Raw genomic sequence first — 23012 nt, 5'->3', positions numbered from 1 at the left:
TTGTTGATCATATTGGGTCATTTTTGTGAGTTTTTTTTAGAAACGCCATCTTTTGACGCTCCTGGGCTCATCAGAAAAAAGTATGTTGGAATTTGTAGAGTTACTTTATAGATCTTTAATTTCTTTTTTAAGTAGCGGGTTTCTTTTTATAACTGGGAAAATGTGAAAAAATATATAATTTATTGAAAACATCAACAAATATGAAAGTATATCCCCCATATCCCATGTTTCTTTTGCAGAGCAGGAATTGTGATTAAATATTTATATTAACGTCATCGCTTCAGTACTTTTGTCATTACTTTCATTTGGTTAAATGTGATCATGAGCACAGAGTTCAGGTGTTACGCCTGTTTCACACTGCAAGCGAAAGCAGTGCGTGAGCAGCGCGTATAGAGAGCAGAAGCATTTGCCTTTCACACCAGCTGCGTCTGCAGTGCGCAGCTCTTCGGCAGCTGATCTATCTCCATCTATTCTATTTAGTTACATCTCTCTCTCTCTCTCTCTCTCTCTCTCTCTCTCTCTATATATATATATATATATATATATACAAATACACTAGAACAGTCATCTGAAGCTTTGTCATAAAGTGTTATGCCAAGATTTCATAAATAGTCTTGCATTTACTAACACAGAATACATCTGAAGTGTTTGGAAGTCATTCGCGTTTCCTCCTGTAGAAAAACACCATAAGAACAATGTTTAGTGGCTCATTGTATTACAACAGTGTTTTTAAAAGTCTAAACACCTTATTGATGTAGTGTACAACCAAGTACTTAAAAGTATTAAGGGTTTCTCCCATAGGAAAGCCCATCTAAGCAAAATGCTAGCATGTGTCTGTAGCTCCGCTCACGCTCCGCCTCTTTGCCCTTGTTTGGTTCCCCCGGTTGGTGCGATTATGCTTCTTTTGGGCTCTTCAGAAACCTATGGATGACGTCACAAATACTACATCCATATCTTTTACAGTCTATGGTTTTAACTCTAAAAGTGCATTTAGAGTACATATTTTGCAGTATAAAGCTTTATTTCAGTCATTTTGAAGCTAATGCGTTGTATCTGTAAATGTTAATAGGAAGGGAAGATGCGTCTGGGAGTTAGTTGCCACACATGGCGTATAATACGCAGCCTCCTGTTATGCTCTTGTCAAATTAACTGGATTAGAGAACTGAATATTGTGCAGCTGGTAATTAGCATTAGCTCATTCTCTCTACAGTATTTAGAGAGCCGTTTTGATCTGCTCAGCACTACACTCTGAGGAAAAAAAATGGTTCTGGAGCTTTTTCATACACTGTAAAACATGTTCAGGAATTTTAAAACTCTAAAAATGCTACAGTAAAAAGCCATTACCTGGTTAACTCTAAGTTTCCTTAGTATATACAACCGTAAATAGTCTTTCAATACCCTCACTTTAGATTTTATGTTTTTATCTATCAGTTATTACATTAGACTTTTACGTTACATGTACATCTTTTACGTTATACTGAACACCTTCTGTATGTTAATCCAAAAACCAACAAAAAGAGATCAGGGGAAGCTCAAATATTTGATCGGTGCTCTTTGGATAAGGGATTTATCAAAACAACCACAAAAATCAGTCCAAGGCACTTCGAAAAATGTGGAAAATTTAAAAAGGCTTTATTCACATACCGAAACCTTAAAAAAAAATTAAAATACGTGTTTCGGGGAGTAACTGCCTTCATCAGGGTAACAGTGATCAGGTGCGTCTAGACCAGGGGTCACCAACCCTGTTCCTGGAGAGCTACCTTCCTGCAGAATTCAGTCCCAACCCTGATCAAACACACCTGAACCAATTAATAGTACCTAAATCAGCACTTGATAATTACAAACAGGTGTGTTTGGTCATGGTTGCAACTGAAATGTGCAGGAAGGTAGCTCTCCAGGAACAGGGTTGGTGACCCCTGGTCTAAAGTCTCTTTTGAGTACTCCGGTCACATGATTCATTTAAATATCTAAACAACACTCAAATAATATAACAAACGAGGTCAATTATCATCATGAATTCAGCATAGGTAGAGGGGGACGTATATAAATACACAGACATACACAAGTATGACAACTGCATGGTTTGGAAACCATATAAACCTGCTAGACATGCGGATGATCCCGTCCCGCACAGCTGCCGTTTTACGGCTCAAAGATACTTTGTAGTGTGCAATTTGACACAACTGCCTCTAGGAGTCGCCAATGGTAATAAAGCAAACACACACAATAAATACACGTACGCCAGACATGAAGATGGCGTGGACCATTACACATTCATTTCATCATTAGTAAATCTAAACGTGTGTGTAAAATCTGGTGTACGAAATGTTTTTGTGCATTCGCAGCGTTGATACATGAGGCCCCTGGTCCTCCAGGTTGGGGGTGGAGCGTTGGGCTAATGACCCACCTCGTAAAATTTAGATGTTACGAAACACCAACATGGTGTGGCTAAATATCAACTTCTATATAAATGGCCCTGGGAGTAAGTAGACTTATTATTAAACTTATTATTTCTGAAATCAAGAAAATATGTGAACAGTATTATTTGCTTGTCTTGGACATGCTTCTTGATTTAAGGCTATTCCAGCCTGATCTCACGAAGAAACGTAAGTATTTTACGTTTTGTCAGTTTAGTGGCTAATTCGTACGAATTTGTACGAGTTGAGCCGTACGAAAATGTACGATTTTTAAAGGCGTGGCACCTGACCCCACCCCTAACCCCAACCCTCATTGGGTGATGAGCAAATCGAACTAAACAATATGAATTAGATTATACGAATTCATACAAATTAGCCACTAAATCAAAAAGTTATGAATTGCCGTGAGATTGCCTTGGCTATTCATATATTTTGACTAGAAACAAGACGAAGCTCTTTCTGTCGAATGTGCATTCACACTATGGATTGATTCATCCGTTTTATTCCCCTTTTGTAAGGTTGGAATGAATTGGCTGCAGGATTTGAGAACAGGACAGTTCTATTTATAAGCAGGAGCATTTATAAACATGAGCATATCGGCATGCCACAATTCATCGAAATCCTGCTAGTCCTGGCTCCATATGGTGCAAATTTCTATTGACCCCACTGTTAACATGGCTAACTTCGCAGCAGAAAAAAAAGGTGTTTACAGCCTGGTACAAAGAACGATTTTGGTTAAATAGCTAATATTACCCTTCATGATAATCCGTTTAGTTTATATTAGGTTTTATTAAGTCTGCATAATTTGGGGTGTGGCCACTTGAGTTACTCGCTGATCGCAATCACTTCACCTCAGGCGATTCCGGCTGATTAGCCACTGAACTCGGCATATTCATCGTATTTTTGTGTTGTTTTATGTGGATTTATAAAGTCAGTTGCTATTTGGAATTATTTCTTATAATTATCAGATGATATGGCATGCTGTGTGCACTTAAATGTGCTCACAAACTGTTTACGTGGCCTCCTTTTTCCAGATGAGTGATGTTATATACTTAAATTCGTCATTTTTAATGTTCTTTAGAGCTGTAAAGTCGTATGAAAAGTCGTACGAAAATGTACGCTTTTAAAAAGGAGGCGTGGCACCTAACCCCAACCGTCATTGGGTGATGAGCAAATCGTACTAAATAGTACAAATTAGATCGTTTGAATTCATACGAATTAGCCACTTAATCAAAAAGTTACGAATTGCCGTGAGATTGCCTTGGCTATTCATATATTTTGACTAGAAACAAGACGAAGCTCTTTCTGTAGAATGTGCATTCACACTATGGATTGATTCATCCGTTTTATTCCCCTTTTGTAAGGTTGGAGTGAATTGGCTGCAGGATTTGAGAACAGGACAGTTCTATTTATAAGCAGGAGCATTTATAAACATGAGCATATCGGCATGCCACAATTCATCGAAATCCTGCTAGTCCTGGCTCCATATGGTGCAAATTTCTATTGACCCCACTGTTAACATGGCCAACTTCGCAGCAGAAAAAAAAGGTGTTTACAGCCTGGTACAAAGAACGATTTTAATTCATATAGCTAATATTACCCTTCATGATAATCCGTTTAGTTTATATTAGGTTTTATTAAGTCTGCATAATTAGGGGCGTGGCCACTTGTGTGACTCGCTGATCGCCATCACTTCACCTCAGGCGATTCCGGCTGATTAGCCACTGAACTCGGCATATTCATCCTATTTTTGTGTTGTTTTATGTGGATTTATAAAGTCTGTTGCCTTTTGGAATTATTTCTTATAATTATCAGATGATATGGCATGCTGTGTGCACTTAAATGTGCTCACAAACTGTTTATGTGGCCTCCATTTTCCAGGTGAGTGTTGTTATATACTTAAATTCATGATTTTTAATGTTCTTTAGAGCTGTAAAGTCGTATGAAAAGTCGTACGAAAATGTACGATTTTAAAAAGGAGGCGTGGCACCTAACCCCAACCGTCATTGGGTGATGAGAATTCATACGAATTAGCCACAAAATCAAAAAGCTACGAATTGCTGTGAGATTGCGTTGGCTATTTATATATTTTGACTAGAAACAAGACGAAGCTCTTTCTGTAGAATGTACATTCACACTATGGATTGAATCATCCATTTTATTCCCCTTTCGTAAGGTCGGAGTGAATTGGCTGCAGGATTTGAGAACAGGACAGTTCTATTTATAAGTTCTATTTATAAGCAGGAGCATTTATAAACATGAGCGTATCGGCATGCCACAAGGGGCATTTTTTAATGTGACTTTTTTTCTCTCCGTCTGACAGTCTTGCGTGGATGCTGCGAGGCACTTTATTCTGTCACATTGAGTGACTGTGGTTGTCCTTGAAAGCTTGTGCCTATGATTGGTCGTGTATTGTATGTCCTCAGGTCCGTGCTGCACTGGCTGGGCTCCTCTGTCACGGATCTCACTTGGCACCACCACCTGGTAGATTATAAAGCTTTAACCCTGGCACTTTCCAGTGCAAGGACTTGTAGAGTAAATGGCTATTTTTCAATCCAAAGATGTGAATTAGATTATGCACAAAACTGGAATATTGCATAAAGCGTTGGTTTCACCCAATGAGTCCGGAAGAACGAAATCCTCACTTCCTAAACTGCCATCAAATATTAAAAAGAAAAATTGAGTTTGCTGTGGTTGGATAAGCCACAGTTGGACATTTTTATATAATCAATTATTTAATATTTAAGACGAAATGTAATGGACATGTGGAACATTCCTTGTGGAGGTGATAATTCTCAGCCAGTTGAGAACGGACTTGAAATTAACTAAAAATTACAATTATTAATATTAATTTATTATATAACTAGGGTAGGCATAGTGACTCAGTGGTAAGCACTGTCACCTCACAGCAAGATAGTGGCTGGTTTGAGCCCCGGCTGGGTCAGTTCTGTGTGGAGTTTGCATGTTCTCCCTGTGTTGCTGTGGGTTTTGCTCCGATTTCCCCACAGTCCAAAAAAATGAGCTACATTTGCATGAGGTTAGCTATGTTGCCTGTAGTGTATGTGTGTATGTCCTGGGGCCTCATGTACAAGGACTTGCGTTGAATTCATACTAAAGCATTGCGTACGCAATAACATGTATGAAACACTGCGTACAAAAAAACTATTTCAGATGTTTTACAGTGTGCTCGGTCCACTGGTTTGTCACTAAAAGAGACACTCAAAAAATTAAATGCTGTCCTAATTTACACACCTTTTACTTGTTTCATAGCTTTATGAGTTTTGTTTTCTTTTGTTTAACAGAGGAAGATATTTAGAAAATAAATGTTGCAATAGTTATGTTTCCATCCAAAAATGATCATTACATTTACGTGTAAAACTGGAATATTACAAAAAAGACATGCTTTAAAAAGAAGAAGAAAAAAAGGAAAGCAGCGTTTCTATCCAACGAGTCCAAGAGAACAAAATCTTCACTTCCTGATTAACTGGTGCCAAATATAACATGGTGCGACGCAACTGACTCTCGAAGGGAATGTGAGATGAGACTCTGATTGGTTTAATGCACGTTACACTCAAAACACTAACAATAATTCATTAGGAGAATAAGCAAAGCCATGTTAGACCATGCTCTAGGGCGCAAACTGTATTTTACCATCCTTAAAATAGGAAAAAGGGATTCGGACATGACCTTAATGCTTTTGGGCCATGTGCTTTAGACTTTGCGCCTAGATCATTAAAATCGATTATGTTCAAAGAATAACTGATATTTAGCATTGTTTTTTAGAGAAACAGATATGTTCACTTAGCATGTGTCTAAAATAGCTGTAAACATATCTTGGTATTTCTTTGATTTGAAGAGTCACAACTTTACATACAGCTCCTTCAAAGTTTGTCTGGGACTGTAGTGCAATCAAACGAGCTCGTCATCGCCCACATCATGTCTGGTGTGAAATGCGGCTCTTGGAGTAATTGCGTTCTCCAGAATCTCTGAATAAATATAATTATCTCCTCATCATCAGATGCAAAAGTGGTTGAGCATCCCCCGAGCGCAGAGATGGACTGGCGTCCCCTGAGCTGACGCATGTGTGTGTGGAGCCAGCTGCTCCTGCGGTGTCCTTCCCACACACAGAGCGAGACAGCTCCAGGACGGCCTCATGACAGAGACTGATCTGAAGAGAGGGTGAAGCGTACCTCAAGCAGATGTTTGTGGCTGCTGAGAGAAATGGCTTCACTGTCACCTTCATCCCGCTCTGCGCTCTGGGGAGAAGATCCGACACGGTACACATGTGGGTGGATGACATTATCACGTCAAAACTTTCGGTCACCCGGGAAGTACTAAAAATGTGACGCCTTTTATTAATACATTTATGTTTAAGTCAACATGATTAGCCCTTATTCTTTTTCAGATATTTCCCAAGTGATATTTATGTCACGTTTGCACTCTTCAAATGCCCGGGCTGCAGGGATTATCAAAAACAATACACACATTTCACACATTTCCTACAATATTTTTCATCTGAGGAAAGTCTTATTTCTTGTAGTTTGGCTGGAATAAATTGATTATTTAATAAAACTAACTAAAGGTCAATATTATTAGCCCCTTTAATAAATGTTTTGTTTTCTATTGGCTACAGAACAAACTTATTAAAGGGCCATGAAACCCCCTCGTTTCAGCAGGGTGTTTTCACACCTCTACTTTGGAAAAAGTCAGAAAAGTGGGCGTGTCCAGCTCTGTTTAGGGGGGAGTGTCGGAGGAACTAAAGTGGGATGGTGTGGGAGTGTCTATTTGTGCACGCACGAGTTTCAGAGTCAAAATACACACCCACACAGACAGGAGAAAGTGATGGTGTTTAACCTACATGGACATCTGTAGTCGAATTATTTGCCAAATTATTAAATGTTGGACTTTAACTGCAGTTTGGCTCTTTCATTCAGGGAATTCATTTATGCCTCTCGCGACAAACGAGATATTTGATTCGAGGAACTGATCTAAGCGTGTATTTTTCATGCAATGTTTGATACCGCACGGCGAATGAGAGAAAAAAAACTCAGCATTTCCCGCAAACTTAGATGCACACGGCAGGTAGTGTCAGAAAGCCGCGTGTGTTATTCCGGTCACAAAATGCGGTGCTAACATTTCTGCACTCAGTGCAATAGTTAACTTAATTCGATACGAACAAACTGAATAAACAAAGAGCACTGGTCGCTCACTTACCAAATCTGTAGAGACAGGACAATCACCAGCAACTAGAGCCGCGTCTTTATTTAGAGGAGACTACAAGCGAATCCAGATTTCAGTGTTTACAGATGAGAACAGCTCTCAGGTAAACAATAATCCCCCTTAGACACGTAAGCTATTGTTGTCGAGCGTCGCGTACACTGTTAATCCACACGTGACTCCAGCTGAGCTCTCACAGAGAGAAAATGAAAACGAAACTTAACGGCAGCAAACTATAAAAGCAACACTTCACGCTTGTTCTGCCAACACAACGTGGCGTCTTTGTGGTGTAAACACGGTGACACAAATGAATATTAATGAAGTTGCACAGTAGAGCGCGCTGATTGGTTTGAACCAAGCCTTACTCATGCATTAATGCATCACACTGTAAGACGTAATAAGACACACTCTGGCACAGATGTCCAGTCTGCACGCTGGAATACACGCTATTATGTCATGACCGTGACGCAGCTTCAAAAATTCGTTTCAAACCGGAAGTACGAATTTGCTTGAAATAACGCAAAAACAACCAATTTACACTTTTTAGTGAAATATAGTTGTCCTAATAGTGTTTTTAGCAGTGTGGGACACATATACGACTGTCAACAGCTCAAAAAATGTGTTTTGGTGTTTCGTGACCCTTTAAGCTAAAAGCTTGCTTAAAGGGCACCTATGGTGAAAAATCTACTTTTCAAGCTGTTTGGACATACATGTGTGTAAGTATATTGTATATACTGTCATATTGGGGTGAAATATAAACACCCAGTCCTTTTTTTTTAAATTTAACAACATAAAAAATGGACCAATTGGATTGGTTTTCAGATCGACCGCAACTTTACATAGGAGTGCGGTCCCCCCGCCCACCAATATTGATAGACAGCTGCGCGCATTAACATGCCTCCGTACTATTGCATATACTCATATCGACGAGACAGGACGAGCGCAAAGCAACTGGGAATAAAAGGTTTGTTTCAGTTTGCTAGAATCATCAATCATCATCATCAGAAGTGATCAAGAGTGAGTTTTACGAGTTTAACATGTTTTAAAACGTGTGTAATGAAGTACAGCCATTCACTTCAGATCTCTCTCACTGTCTCTCTCTCTCTGGGTGTGTGTGTGTCTGCGCTATGTATGTGTGTGTCTGTCTGTCTACGCTATGTATGTATGTGTGTGTGTGTGTCGCGCTACGTGTCTGTGCTATGTGTGTGTGAGTGTGTCTGCGTGTCTACGCTATGTGTGTGCGTGTGTGTCTGCACTGTGCAATGTGTGTGTGTGAGTGTGTCTGCCTGTCTACGCTATGTATGTGCGTGTGTGAGCGTGTCTGCCTGTCTACGCTATATATGTGCCTGTGTGTGTGCGTGAACTCATTGTTGTTGGTAAAGTTCTTACTGTTGTATTTCTCACAAACGTTACATGAGATCTGCTTCCTGAGGCAGCCGAGGGCGTGTTGAGGCATGTTGCTGACTGGCACGTGGGATCGGTGGGCGGAGATGACTCGCCTTAAAGGCCCAGTGCAAAAAAACAGCAACAATCTTTTCCCAGCTATAATACAGACACTTCAAACAGCTATAATAAATACTCTGATGGGTGTTTTGAGCTGAAACTTTACAGACACATTCTGAAGTCACAAAAGACTTAGTGGAGTAAAGAAAAGTAGAGTAAAAGTATCTGTTGTAAATATTACTGAGTAAGAGTATGAGTAAAAAGTAGACATTTTAAAAGTTTTAAAGAGTAGTGAGTATTACGCTGTACAAAGCTGATGCGATTACATGTAATTTGTGGATGTGTGTGTAAACGTAACATTCTGTAGTGCATTTAGTCATTGCCCAACAGGCACACAACATCATAAGACATTAATATTAGGTTGGATTTAGGTTGTGATGTCAGATGACCAAAATTCAATGTCTAACCAGTGTCTAAGGATAACGTTATTTAGATGTCCAATAATGGCGTCAAATGATGTTGATATTTGGTTGATTTTAGGTTGTAGTAGAAAGTGACCAAAATCCAACATCAAGCCAACATCTTAAACCAACATCATATTGACGTCAAATACTGACATTTATTCCTCCCCGACACCGAAACCAGCGCTGTCAGAAGAGAAGGCAATGAAGCAGACACAGATGGCTATGAAGCACCGTGTGGGATTTAAATGAAACTTTGCTTATCAACACGTACATAAACACATGACGTGCATGTACAATTGAATGTTCAAAACATCAAAAAACTTGCGCATATACATATAAACTTGATGCATGCATACACTCACATACACTCGCACGTACATATAATCTCCTTGCATAAAATCGATCCTGGCATAAACCCCCCATTAAACACTCATATTATACACACAAACTCGCTGCATGCTAGCATATAGCACTCGCGCAAACGTACAAAATAAAATTCACTAACATATTTATCAGGAATCTGGTTATTGTAAAGCTGATGAAAGAGGAAGAATGTGATTAATAGAGGTATTAAATCTGGTAAATAATGAAAATGTGTTATATAAAATAATATAAAATATTCGTCGATATAAATAGACTATATAAAATATATTAGAAACATTTAATGTTATATCTTTAATTTAATTAAGTAATTATACACAAATATAAATAGACAGATGGAACCCTCAGCGTGTATATACATATATATATATATATATTGCTCATGTATATATATATATATATATATATATATATATATATATATATATATATATATATATATATATATATATATATATATATACATATATATATATATATATATATATACATAAGCAATATCACACGAGTAGCAGTGTGATATGGCAGTGTATCGGCACTGGTGGGAGGCGTGCGTTAGCATGAGGCTGCAGGCCGAGTGCCTTAGTGCCCCCACCAGTGCCGATATACAGCCATATCGCACAGCTACGAGTGTGATATTGCGTTTATACAACAGTTTGACGCCATAATTGTGTATATAAAAACAAAATCAAACATGGAGAGTCTCAAAAACCCTTTTGTATGAGGAACTACTTTCTTCAGTGTTGGATTCAAATCATAAGCTGACAGTTAAACAGTTGAGCAAGCATTTTTTAAACTTTAGACCTGTAGTTCGCTTTTTGCTGACTATATGTGGGCGGAGTAATACACAAAGGGTAAAAAGGCTGTACGGGTGCTGATATTACTTAAATATATCATGGCTATCAGCCAATCAGATTCGAGAACCAGACAGAACTGTTGTATAAATATATATATATATATATATATATATATATATATATATATATATATATATATATATATGTATATATATATATATATATATGTATATATATATATATATGTATATATATATATATATATATGTATATATATATATATATATATATATATATATATATATATATATATATATATATATATATATATATATATATATATTATATATATATATATATATATATATATATATATATATATATATATATATATATATATATATGTATAGCTACAAACACACACAACATTACATAGGTTTCCATTCATTTTATACTGTCCATAGTACTGTATATTGTATTGCCCTTACCCCACCCTACCCCTAAACCCAACTATCACAGGAGACTGTGTTCAGCCTTACTCTGTGATTAAACTCATTCTGTGGGATTTATAAGCGTTTTGAGAAATGAGGACGTCACCAATGTCCTCATATTTCACCTCTTTTTTGTAATACCTGTGTCATACCCATGTCATTATACAGATTTGTGTCCTAATATGTCACACACACACACACACACACACACACACACACACACACACACACACACACACACACACACACACACACCAATAAGCTTTGTCTGAGAGTTTTATTTATTTAATAGTTTGTTTCAAATTACTTGTTTGTAAAGGCTGAATACAAATAAAAAGTGTACATATTTTTTTGTACTGTTACTGAAAAATCCAGCTTAAACCAGCCTAGGCTGGTTGGCTGGTTTTAGCTGGTTGACCAGGCTGGTTTTAGAGGGGTTTTGGCCATTTGCAGGCTGGTTTCCAGCCATTTCCAGCCTGGTCTTAGCTGGTCAGGCTGGAAAATGACCAGCCAAATCCAGCTAAAACCAGCTTGACCAGCCTGGTTAAAGCTGGATATAGCTGGTTTTGGCTGGACTCCCAGCTTGGCTAGGCTGGTCAAGCTGGTTTTAGCTGGTCATCTCCCAGCCTGACCAGCTAAGACCAGGCTGGAAATGGCCAAAACCCCTCTAAAACCAGCCTGGTCGACCAGTTAAAACCAGCCAACCAGCCTAGGCTGGTTTAAGCTGGATTTTTCAGCAGGGTTATAAAAAAAAAAAGAATTAGAGCCTGGAGGAATTATAAACATTTGTGGGCATAGACATCCCTTGTGTCCAGTCTTGCCAGTTTTTCCTGGCTTTTTAATATTGTCCATATCGAGACCGGAGTTATATCGTATCGACCGAAATTAAGAAATATATTGTGATATATATATTTGCCATATTGTCCAGCCATAGTCAATATCACAATAATAGGCCGTTAATAAGCCAGTAGTTAATATCATGGAATGTAACTTAAAGTGTTGCAAATATTTAGAGGCAGATTTTTTTTTCTACCTTTTGTCCTATTTAATCATCATTAAACTGGTTTTCTCCATTGACCGTTGCCCCAGGGGACCATGACAGAAAATGAAAGCTCAGAGTGAATAATGGGGTCAGATTTGGAATAAGTGGTGCTCCATTTTAATAAATGGGGTCAAAGGAGGTATCAGGAGAAATGGGAAGGTTATTTCAATGTCTCAGAATGCCTGCAGAGTTACTCGTCATACATTATGATCCTGCTTCGATGTAACAGTGAGTTTCAATATAAGACACTCTGGCTTTTGTCATTAGTGCTTTTGTATAGAGATGTTTTTTCAGACATTTTTACAGTTGCACTTCTAGTGGAAGATTTCTTTAACGTATATCTAGTGTTATTGTATTTCCTGAAGAGATTATACACCAGCAAATGTCATTAAATATTACAAATCACCAATTTAAACCAACGTAATATTTTGATGCACTTAATAGAGTGGTTAGCACTGTCGACTCACAGTGGGAAGGTCGCTGGTTCGAGTCCCGGCTGGGTCAGTTGGCATTTCTGTGTGCATGTTCGCCCCGTGTTATCGTGGGATTCCTCCGTGTGGGCTCCAGTTTCCACAGCAGTCCAAACACATGCGCTATAGGTGAATTGGATAAACTAAATTAGCCACAGTGTTATTGTGTGTGTGTATAGGTGTTTCCCAGTAATGGGTTGCAGCTGGAAAGTCATCCACTACATAAAACATATAGTTGGCGGTTCATTTCGTTGTGGCGACCCCCTGAAGTAAAGACTAAGCCGTAGGAAAATGAATGAATAATACATAACGTGATTATCTTTCATTAATGTTATGTTTTTTAATGATCTCCCAACATTAGAGATCTTGTCTGGGATTGAATAATCACACATTTCATCAACTGGAAAATATTTTCAGGCTTAATCTTTTATCTTGGCTTTTTATACTGCCTGTCTCAGCAGTTCACAATGCACCAGGCAAGGGCAGTATCGTCATTCCATTGTGCTCTCAGTGCTGTGTGCGCTGTGTGTGTGGAGCAAGGTCATCCACAGTATCTGACAATCATACTAGATCTTCTGTATTAACTGATTTTTTAACAAAGAAAATAGACAGCATCTGATAAAGATAAGGCTTACCGGTGACTGCAGAAAGAGTGGGAGCGTGCTGATTAACTGATTGTCTATGTGTTTGGCACACTATTGCTGCTGCTGCTCCTGCTGAGGTTTTGACGGACGATGCAGTGTAACGATCACATTTTTAATTGCTGTAGCTCATGTTAGATGACAGAAATGATTGAACCAGCACCACTTATTTGCATGAAAACTGCTGATTGACTACCCTTGCAAGTGAAATGGCATTTATGGTTGATGCTTAAACAAAACTAATTGCGATTAGTACAATAATTTGAGGATCTTTCAGACATGTGAACCCCAATACATACAATTTCTTCGTCAATGAATGTCAGGTATTTTGGTTTGTCAGCACCCATTTATTCATTCATTCGGTTTCCTTTGGCACAGTTCCTTTATTTATTAGGGGTCGCCACTGCAGAATGACCCGCCAACTTATTCAGCATATGTTTTACACAGCGGATGCCCTTCCAGATGCATCACAGTACTAGGAAACACCCATACACTCTGGCATTCACACTCATACACTATGGATAATTTATTCCTCAATTCACCTATAGCGCATGTGTTTGGACTGTGGGGGAAACTGGAGCACCCGGAGGAAATCCACACAGACACGGGAAGAACATGCAAACTCTAGTCAGAAATGCCAACTGACACGGCTGGGATTGAACCAGCGACCTTCTTGCATGTCCAAGACTTTGATAAAAGGTAAAAAATCAGTCCACAGTTACTTTTTATATTGAAAATACGTAATTTTGTGTGTTTTTTCTTACCAAATCAGTGACATTATTTGTGTATTTGGCAATTAAAGAGTTAAAATCCTAATTTGTTCTAAACAGCTTAGTAGTTTTGATCAGGACTGAGGTTGATTAACAGATTTATGCGAAAGATTTTGAACAAAATATTAATCTGATGCATTTTTACAGCAGTTTCAAGAGTTCACACTTAGCTGATGATTAATTATAAAAGCTTGTTTGGCATGCTGTCCCGGGAGAGAGCCCTGAGCTCATGAGATCCTCGAGCCCAGGGCTCCCTCCCGTTGCAAGGCGGGAGGGGAGTTTGAGCTCAGGTAGATCTCGAGAACTCCCCTGCTGTAGCAAGTGATTGCTCTTGAAATAAATTACTAACTAGAAGCGTGTCTATGTTGACAATTTGGATTGTTCAATTGACTTAATTGCAAGTTTTTAGGCGGTGGGAGGAAACCGGGGAACCCGGGGGAAACCCACGTGAGCACGGGGAGAAGTGCAAACTCCACACAGAAATGTCTGCTAGTTTTGGTAAAGCCAGGAACCAGAGACATTCTTGCTGTGAGGCGACAGTGCTAGGCACTGGGCCACCGTGTCACCCGTCTAAGAAGGAGGAGTAGGGGAGGAAGGGGGGACTCTTCAAAACGAAGATAGCAATGGAATAAACCCCAGGGTATTTATAGTAGTTTAGGAGTCATCTGATTGGAGCGTAGTAAATTAGATAATGCGGGTCAGCTGCTAGCAATCATAAGCACGTGATCCTCTCGAAATTTGTTTATACATAAACTTCACTTAATTCAGTGGATGCTTTCATCCCGAACACAACAAAAGGCTAGTAAGGCCGTACTCACACTAGGTACAGTTGCCTCGAACCAGGCTAAAGCACGCTTGTCCCCCCTCCCGTCTCCCCCGACGGCCCGCACTCACATCACAATCAGGCCTCGGCACGCTTACGTCATCGCTGCTGCGCTGCAGTGAGAAGCGCTGTCACTCAGCAGCACAGTGGAGATTTCAGCTGTCGTGCAGTGAGGGGTTTGCGTATTTAATAAACGATGGCAGTTTGCGTTCACTGAACAGTAAGAATGATTAATAAATCCATATGAAACAGTCCCTTAAAGTCACGTCTCGCTTTCAGTTTCGGGCTTTCGGGCTGAACTGCGCTCAGGCCCACCTCTTCCAACCTGGCCAGGGCCGGCCAAGTGAACCATGCTTGAGCCCGATTCAGCGCACTCACACTTCTCAAACGATCCGGGAAGCGGGTCTGGGCACGGTACGGATGGCATAGTGTGAGTAGGCCCTAAATGTGAACAGTGCACAAGGGAAAATCAGCTTTTAATTTTCCTATGATCATATAAAGCTGCCCAATTGGGCTGACATCCATCCAGTCACTAACATTCCATCTCAACCAAAGTTTATTTCTTAATGTCTTTTTTTCAACTAATTATCTTCCTTATAATATTTAATAATATTATAATTATTAATAAGTATTAGTTATTTCCAGTGTTTTTTTAATGTTTTAACTAGACCGTTTAGCCATGCACTGTAAAAAAATGCAGGGTTCCACACATTTCATTCATGTTGTCCCAACCCAAATCGATTAAGTTAACTCAACACTTTTAACAAAGTTATGTGGATTGAACATAAAAACTAAGTGGTCCTAATGAATTTTTAAGAATTGTGTTGATTCAGCTCATTTTATATAAGTTTTTAAATTTTAAATAATATAAAAATTTGAATTTAAGTCTGAAATTTCCTTCATAACGGTCTTAAAAAGGCCTTAAAAAGTCTTAAATTTGACTTGATGAAACCCTGTATTTAGACAGAAACCAAATTCTCCTCATTAAGGTTCTACAAAGGGTTTTCTTGAACCAAAAAGCCTCTTGTCAACAAGGCTGAAATTGACTAAAAACAAGTGTACTATGATTCCAAAAAGTCAGCGATGTCTGTCAAGATTTAATGTAGTGTGAATTATTGATATGAACACTGCATTCATCAAACCACAGTAGGACCCCATCATCCACCAATCCATTTAAAACAGAAAACATTTCTTCACTTAATGCTCTGTCAGTGGTTTTCTAGGAAATCGTCAATGTGTAATGTTGTCTAAAGCTACAGTAAACGGAACTGATGTACGCATGTTTTATTCAGATTTATGCCGCTTGTTGCTTGAGTGTTGTCTTGTGAACAGAGGAGAAATTAATTAAACAAGACTTAAATGTTTTTTTTTTTTAGGAACAAACCGTTTCCATCCATTTTATTAATAAAAAATAGAACTACTTGCACAAGCACACTGAGAGAACAGTACAGTAATATTGGAACAGTTTCCTCTGCAAAATGAAGAAGCGCAGAAGCATCCACCAAAATATAAGCTGCATTTACCCAATAAGGAGTCTTTAAACTGGCCACCGAACAAAATCGAGGGCCTAACCGCTTCGTCTGAATCATTAGAAACTTTTTGTTTTCACTAGCGTGCTAATAAACAAGCTGCACCATAACAATATATGAATAGCGTATCTTTATAGTTACAAAACCTCTATTTGTAATACTATCTACAGGTCATCGTCTTCATTCGTTTCAGTGTGTCTTCCAGCATGTTAAGCTAACAAAAAATAAATTGCTTTCAAATGAGGTTACACAATTAAAGGTGTAAATGTTTGTCTTCTTATAAAGAAGGTTTCCTGTGAGCATGCTTGGGTGTTGAAGAGTGCTCTCGGTAAATGAACAGTGGGGATCTTTGCAGAGCTTTGATGTATGTGGAATCCCAAAGCACAATTTAAAAGAGTCGAGCCTGCCCTGGCGAAACCCGAACAGTTAATCATCTCAGAGTCTTTGTGCTTTGACATTTTAAGGGAAATCCCGAACGTGAGTGTTATTCTATGATCTTCCCATTCCCATCTTTCCCTTTGGCAAGCGGAACAGTACACCTGTACATACATTAGCAAAGACGTCTCGAGTTTGGCACATTCACAATTGTAACTTTTCAGTGTATTATTTACTTTTGGACAGTAGGAGGAGTGGTTATTGCGTTCGGAGATGGGCGTTAATGTCCAGGAGTTGGCACGGTCTGCTGAGGAGGGCGTAATCTGCCCTAGGGGGCAGCGCAAAGCCTGTGCGCCCGCTCAGCGTGCCTGCAGTCACCTGCAGGGGGCGAGCTGGGCTCAGCCATCTGCTTGCCTGTGGGAATCTGCTTGAGAGGAAGAATGCGCCGTGCCATCCATCACTGCCAAAGCTCTTTTTGCCAGAGCAGAACAACACTGAAATTGCATTCCTCCCTTCAGCAGCATAGAAACGCATGACTGCATCCAACACACACTTACTCAACTCTTGGCACAATGCAGGGGAGGGGGGGGGGTGGGGCATGCTTATGAGGGGGTGTTTGCGTGTACATGCATTGGCACATTACATGCGACTGTTCTGGCTGTCAGAGGTGGCATCCATAAGGGCTCAGGGAAAAATGGGATTCGATGTGAGCATGAGAGTGTGACGTTTCTCACTTTTGGAGGATTATTAGTGTCACTTCTGACATGCTTACCGTTTATTAAAGACAACAAAACTCTCTTCAGTTGCGAGAAGCGTGTGAAAAATAATGTATTTACTTGAGGAACACATTTGCTGTAGCAGCACCACTGAAAAATCCCAGTAAAGGCCTGCTCACACCAAGCACAATCACTCTACTCCAGGGATGGGCAAACTTGATCCTCGAGAGCCGGTGTCCCTGCAGAGTTTTGTACACTAGTCAAACACACCTGAACATGCTAACCAGTGTCTTTAAGATCACAAGAAATCTATAAGCAGGTGTGTTTGATTAGGGTTGGAGCTAAACTGTGCAGGACATCGGCCCTCCTGGACCGAGTTTGCCCACCCCTGCTCTACACTATCAGAAATAAGAGCCGGATTTCACGAGGAAACGTAAGTATTTGACATTTTGTCAGTTTAGTGGCTAATGCGTACAAGTTCAGTCGTAGGGAAATGTACGATTTTAAAAAGGAGGCGTGGCACCCAACCCCACCCCTAAACCCAACCGTCATTGGGTGATGAGCAAATCGTACTAAATAGTATAAATTAGATTGTGCGAATTCATACGAATTAGCCACTAAATCAAAAAGTTACGAATTGCCAGGGCCAGACGGTATCTGCGGAAGTTTTTTGCTTTTTCTGTGGAGAATTTTGCTAAAAATCTGCGGATTTCTGCGGAATTATTTTAGGAGTATCCAGCGGAGTATCATAACTTAGACCTTAATATATTAAATAAAAAGTAATAAATTACTGAATAAAAACTGAATTAATTCAGAATTACACATTTACTCAAGTAAATAAACAGATTTAATGATGGGCTAAAAATCTGCGGAAAATCTGTAAAAAATCTGCAGAATTCTGCGCGCGCAGATTCCGTGTGGGCCTACGAATTGCCGTGAGATTGAGCTGTCACTGGGGTGGTACATTTTTGAATGGTACATATTTGTATCTAAAGGGTCCTTCTTAATAACTCAAGGGTACATATTAGTACCTAAGAAGTACAAAAGAGCACCTCCTAAAATTTTTAAGTACTAATATATACCTTTGAGGTACCAATATATATATATTATGCATTTGTAAATAGAGAATTAATTAAATGTTAAGCATTAACTCTACATTAATAGATGATAGTAAGCAGCACAAATCACAGCAGTTTATGATACAAATGCTCTATTCTTGACCTTTAAGTAGGGTCAGACAGAATCTGCTATTCCTGCGCAGAATATTGTTGAAAATCTGCGGATTTATGCGGAATGATTTTGGGAGTATCGTTACTAAGAACGTAAAGAAATAAACTATAATACCTTTTTAATTTGTATTTAATGTTTACAATGTAAATGCAATTGCATCCACTTTATTTGTTATACAAAGCAAGTCTCTCATATAATATCTGTACTAAAATGATTACTTTACAAACTGTATTGTAAATAAATCATATTTTATAATACTTTATAATAACTACACACTATGAATCATTTATTAAGCATTGGCATCTAGTGAATCCCTTATCTGTTAAGCATTAACTCTACGTTAATAAGCGTTACTTATTTAACTGCAGCTACAAATGCTGTATTCTTGACTTATAAGCACATTTATATTGTGCTTGATAATTGTACTTTCATACTTTGTTAATGATTTATTTTTCATTACTAAATTTAGTATTGCATTATTGGTAAAACTTTACAATAAGGTTCATTAGTTAATGCATTTACTAACATGAACTAATCATGAACAACACATGTACAGCATTTATTAATCATAATTAAACATTTACTAATGCATTATTAACATTCAAGTCCATGCTTGTTAACATTAGTTAATGCACCATGAGTTAAATATATATCCCTAATAGATGACAAGTAAATACTCAGTATCAAATGCACAATAATCTTTGCAATCTCATCTAAAAAGTAAAATTACTGTAATGTTTAAACACTGCAGAGTAACAGGAGTCTCAAAATAGAACATAAAATTGCATAAAACCACAACAATATAATAATCTAGCAATATATTATGATACATTTCAATGTTATTCAGCTATGATTTAACTGTACAGCAATTTTATTTTAGTTAAGATTGCAAGGATTTTTCATTTGATACGGTTTCATTTGTGTATCCTCAAATTAATAGAAATGAGTAAAGTTATATTTTCTCTTTTTTCTGTTTAGAATATAGGAGTCTTTAATTGTCATTTATTAGGGATTTATTTAGCATGAATAGTTCTCGCTTTAGATTAGGAGGAAGAATCAATAAAGCATTTGTTTACATAGAAATTAACTAATAATATATGCCTGAATAATACGAATTATAAATGTTAATTTATAACAGTTTATTAATCATTTACTAACTCATTCTGAATAATATTTAAAAACCAGCAACTTCTCTCGAATTACGGGTTTGTATATGATGCAATACTTAATTTAGAAATGAAAAAATAATCAACAAAGTATGACCATACAATCAATAAGCACATTATACAGTTAAAGTCAGAATTATTAGCCCCCCATTAAATTTTATTTTAAATATTTCCCAAATGATGTTTAACAGAGTAAGGAAATTTTCACAGTTTGTCTGATAATATTTTTTCTTCTGGAGAAAGTCTTATTTGTTTTATTTCGGCTAGAATGAAAGCAGTTTTTAATTTTTTGAACATCATTTTAAGGTTAATATTATTAGCCCCTTTAAGCTATATTTATTTTCGATAGTCCACAGAACAAACCATCGTTATAGGATGACTTGCCTAATTACCCTAACCTGCCTAGTTAACCTAATTAACCTTGTTAAGCCTTTAAATGCCACTTTAAGCTGTATAAAAGTGTCTTGAAGAATATCTAGTCAAATATTATTTACTGTCATCATGGCAAAGATAAAATAAATCAGTTATTAGAAAAGAGCTATTACAACTATTATGTTCGAAAATGTGCTGAAAAAAATATTTTCTTCGTTAAACAGAAATTGGGGAAATAATAGGGGGCTAATAATTCTGACTTCAACTGTATATCTGCCTTTAAGTCAAGAATAGAGCATCTGCAGTTATAAACTTACTAACATCTACTATTGTAGAGTTAATACATAACAGATAATGAATTAACTATGTGCTATTGCTTAATAGATGATTCATGGTGTGTAGTTATTATAAAGTATTACCAAGATGATTTAAAGATAATGACCATCTAGAAAACAATTGGTTATATCATGAGAAAGAATGATAAAAATATCAATATATATATATATATGCAAGCCAGGCTAGCAAATTGATTGATATATAAATTAAAGTATCTCATGTGTCCAGTTCAGATGAATCCTTTAGAAATGCTGGGATTAAAATAGTTTGTTAAATTAGTTTAATTTAATACATTTAAATAAAAGAGTCACTGGTCAGACGCTCTAGTTGCACACTGAAAGCATCTGCCGCTTATTAGAGGTTAATATTTATTGTTAGTATTGTTTATAGTTACTCTGCTTGGTGTGAATGGGCTCAAAATGGGTTTAATGGTGCTAATCTGTCGCTCTCGCTCTTGAAATTGGCAGATGATGTCTGTAAACGCTAAGAATAACCTTGTGATATTTATTAAATATTAAATAAAGGAGACTCTTGTAGGTGACGATCTGCTAATGCATTTAGAGGCAAATGTTTAAATTTGGAGAGAAAGAAACATTACTCTGAAAAAGCCGAATTTGCTGTGAGAGTGGGCGTTAGCACACAGTTTCATTCAAATTTAGCCAACTAAAAATATTGTTAATGCAATTATCGATTGAGTTAGTCAGCAAGTTAGTGACTGAGGCTTTGTCCCCAGACACCAATCCTCAGCTGTTGGCTGGAGTGATTCATGACAGCCTCCAGCCCATCCTAGATAGGACCGCCATCCTCAGAGTAGGCAGAGAGGTACGACCTCTACACAATACACGCATCTGGGTGTCGAATCCCGTTTCCATGGCAGTGAGTGGGAGCGTGAATAAAAGCACACATGCAGCACAGTATAAGCGTTGGTGCGAATGGAGCGAACGGCATGCCCTGAGCTGAAGACTGCTTTCTGTTGTCTAGTCTGAAATCTGAAAGTGTTGTTTCGTTGGACATATGAAGGGGCAGTCTCCTCTCAGCCTTTATGGATTTCCCCGGCCATCCCTACTCACTCGCTCCTCCCACTTCTCTCCAAACAGTTTGGGCGGTTTATGTACTAGAGCTCTTTAGGCACAGGCTATATGGCTACAATTCAGGCATTCCACTGCATTATGCACAGGCTCCAGAAAGCATGCTTAGGCAGAATATCAATCATGTCAGTCTATCAGCTACCAAAATAAGACAAGAGGTTTCATTAACACAACCATTACTCAAGTAGGAGGGGGAGAGGGGGGGGGGGGGAGCAAAGAACCTCCCAAACAAGGGCTCTCCCATACCATTGCCTCTTAGAGACATATTGCCATCTTACGTTAAACAGAGGTTATCAAACGATTGTTAGCAGCTAAACGATTGCTTCGTAGATCTTTGGGAAGGGGGGGACGGGGGGGATTCGAAACAGCAGAAACATTCCCTTGTTGCTAATTAGTTCCCAGAGGAACGCTTTAATAAGGTTTAATAGGATGCTGGATATGTGCATGTATTTATCTCGCTCAGTACTTCACACCACTTTCGCTGTCGCTACTGCAGCGTTTCTGCTACCTCGGTATTCACAATCCGTCTGTTCCAAGACATTGCTTCAGGGAAATACATCTCCCGTTTGTGCTTCCTGATCTTAAAAAGGAAAGAGACCGAAAGGTTTGAAAGTTGCAGTCCCTCCTGCCCTTTCATGTTGTAATCACGAGAGCCAAGAGGTTGAGTGGCAGTGCATTGCGCTTGTCTCGCACCTGAACTGTTTGCACTCTAGACGTAGTCCTGCAGACTGTAGCCAGTCTTGTTATCCAGCGGCGAGAGAGAGCAGTACTGGTGCTGGAGCTGATCCTGCTGCTGCTGCTGCTGCAGCAGTTGCTGTTGCTGCTGCAAAAGGAGTTTGTCAGGAGGGAGAAGTATCAAATCCTGAGGGCCGTGCCGCTTGCCTGAACAGGACAGACAGAAAATGGACCCACCCACGAACAGGAAACCAGACGAGATGAAGGCTACGTAGACTGCGCCCCCTGGCTCGAACTTGTTGCTTTCGGGCACATTGGCGTCAAGGAAGCTAACAATAACCTCGTTTGTGTACCAAGAAGCGGGAACGAGGCAGAGGAAGCCAGAGGCCAGAAAGCAGGTGCCCGCTGCCATAGCAGCGTGGCGTTTAGCACGCCGTCCTCCACCCCAGCGGGTGCACTTCAAACCCAGAGAGGCCAAACACAATCCCAGGGCTGCCAACACACAGGAAAGAACCATAGTGGTGCGTGCCGTCTGCAGGTATGCGGGCAGTGCCAGCACAGAGTACTTC

The 23012-nt window shown here is 38.8% G+C and overlaps 3 protein-coding genes across 15 annotated transcripts in view; 1 reads left to right on the top strand and 2 right to left on the bottom strand.

Annotated features, from left to right (window-relative positions):
* tfb1m (transcription factor B1, mitochondrial) overlaps positions 1-23012 on the top strand; it is a 62885-nt gene that overhangs the window by 23241 nt on the left and 16632 nt on the right.
* zgc:113176 overlaps positions 1-23012 on the bottom strand; it is an 82549-nt gene that overhangs the window by 48549 nt on the left and 10988 nt on the right. For 2 of the 3 annotated variants that reach the window (XM_073927301.1, XM_073927300.1), the window contains exons 2-3: positions 22462-23012; positions 12720-12845 (exon numbers count right to left, since the gene is read on the bottom strand). The exon at positions 22462-23012 is cut by the window's right edge and continues 301 nt beyond it. The gene's annotated coding sequence lies outside the window, so the exon portion shown is untranslated. Of the gene's footprint in view, positions 1-12719; positions 12846-22461 lie in introns of those variants that run through there. The other variant, XM_073927303.1, reaches the window with a different exon arrangement.
* The window catches only part of LOC101886267 (claudin-20), a 7552-nt gene continuing 856 nt past the window's right edge, over positions 16317-23012 (bottom strand). Inside the window, exon 2 of the mRNA XM_005169881.6 lies at positions 16317-23012. This exon is cut by the window's right edge and continues 301 nt beyond it. Within this exon, the coding sequence (XP_005169938.1) occupies positions 22478-23012 (535 nt within the window). The 3' untranslated portion in view covers positions 16317-22477.

This window comes from Danio rerio, chromosome 17, assembly GCF_049306965.1.
Source record: "Danio rerio strain Tuebingen ecotype United States chromosome 17, GRCz12tu, whole genome shotgun sequence".
Classification (NCBI taxonomy): Eukaryota; Metazoa; Chordata; class Actinopteri; order Cypriniformes; family Danionidae; genus Danio; species Danio rerio.
Note: the sequence above shows the minus strand (reverse complement) of the source record. Positions and strands in the feature narration are given on the sequence as shown.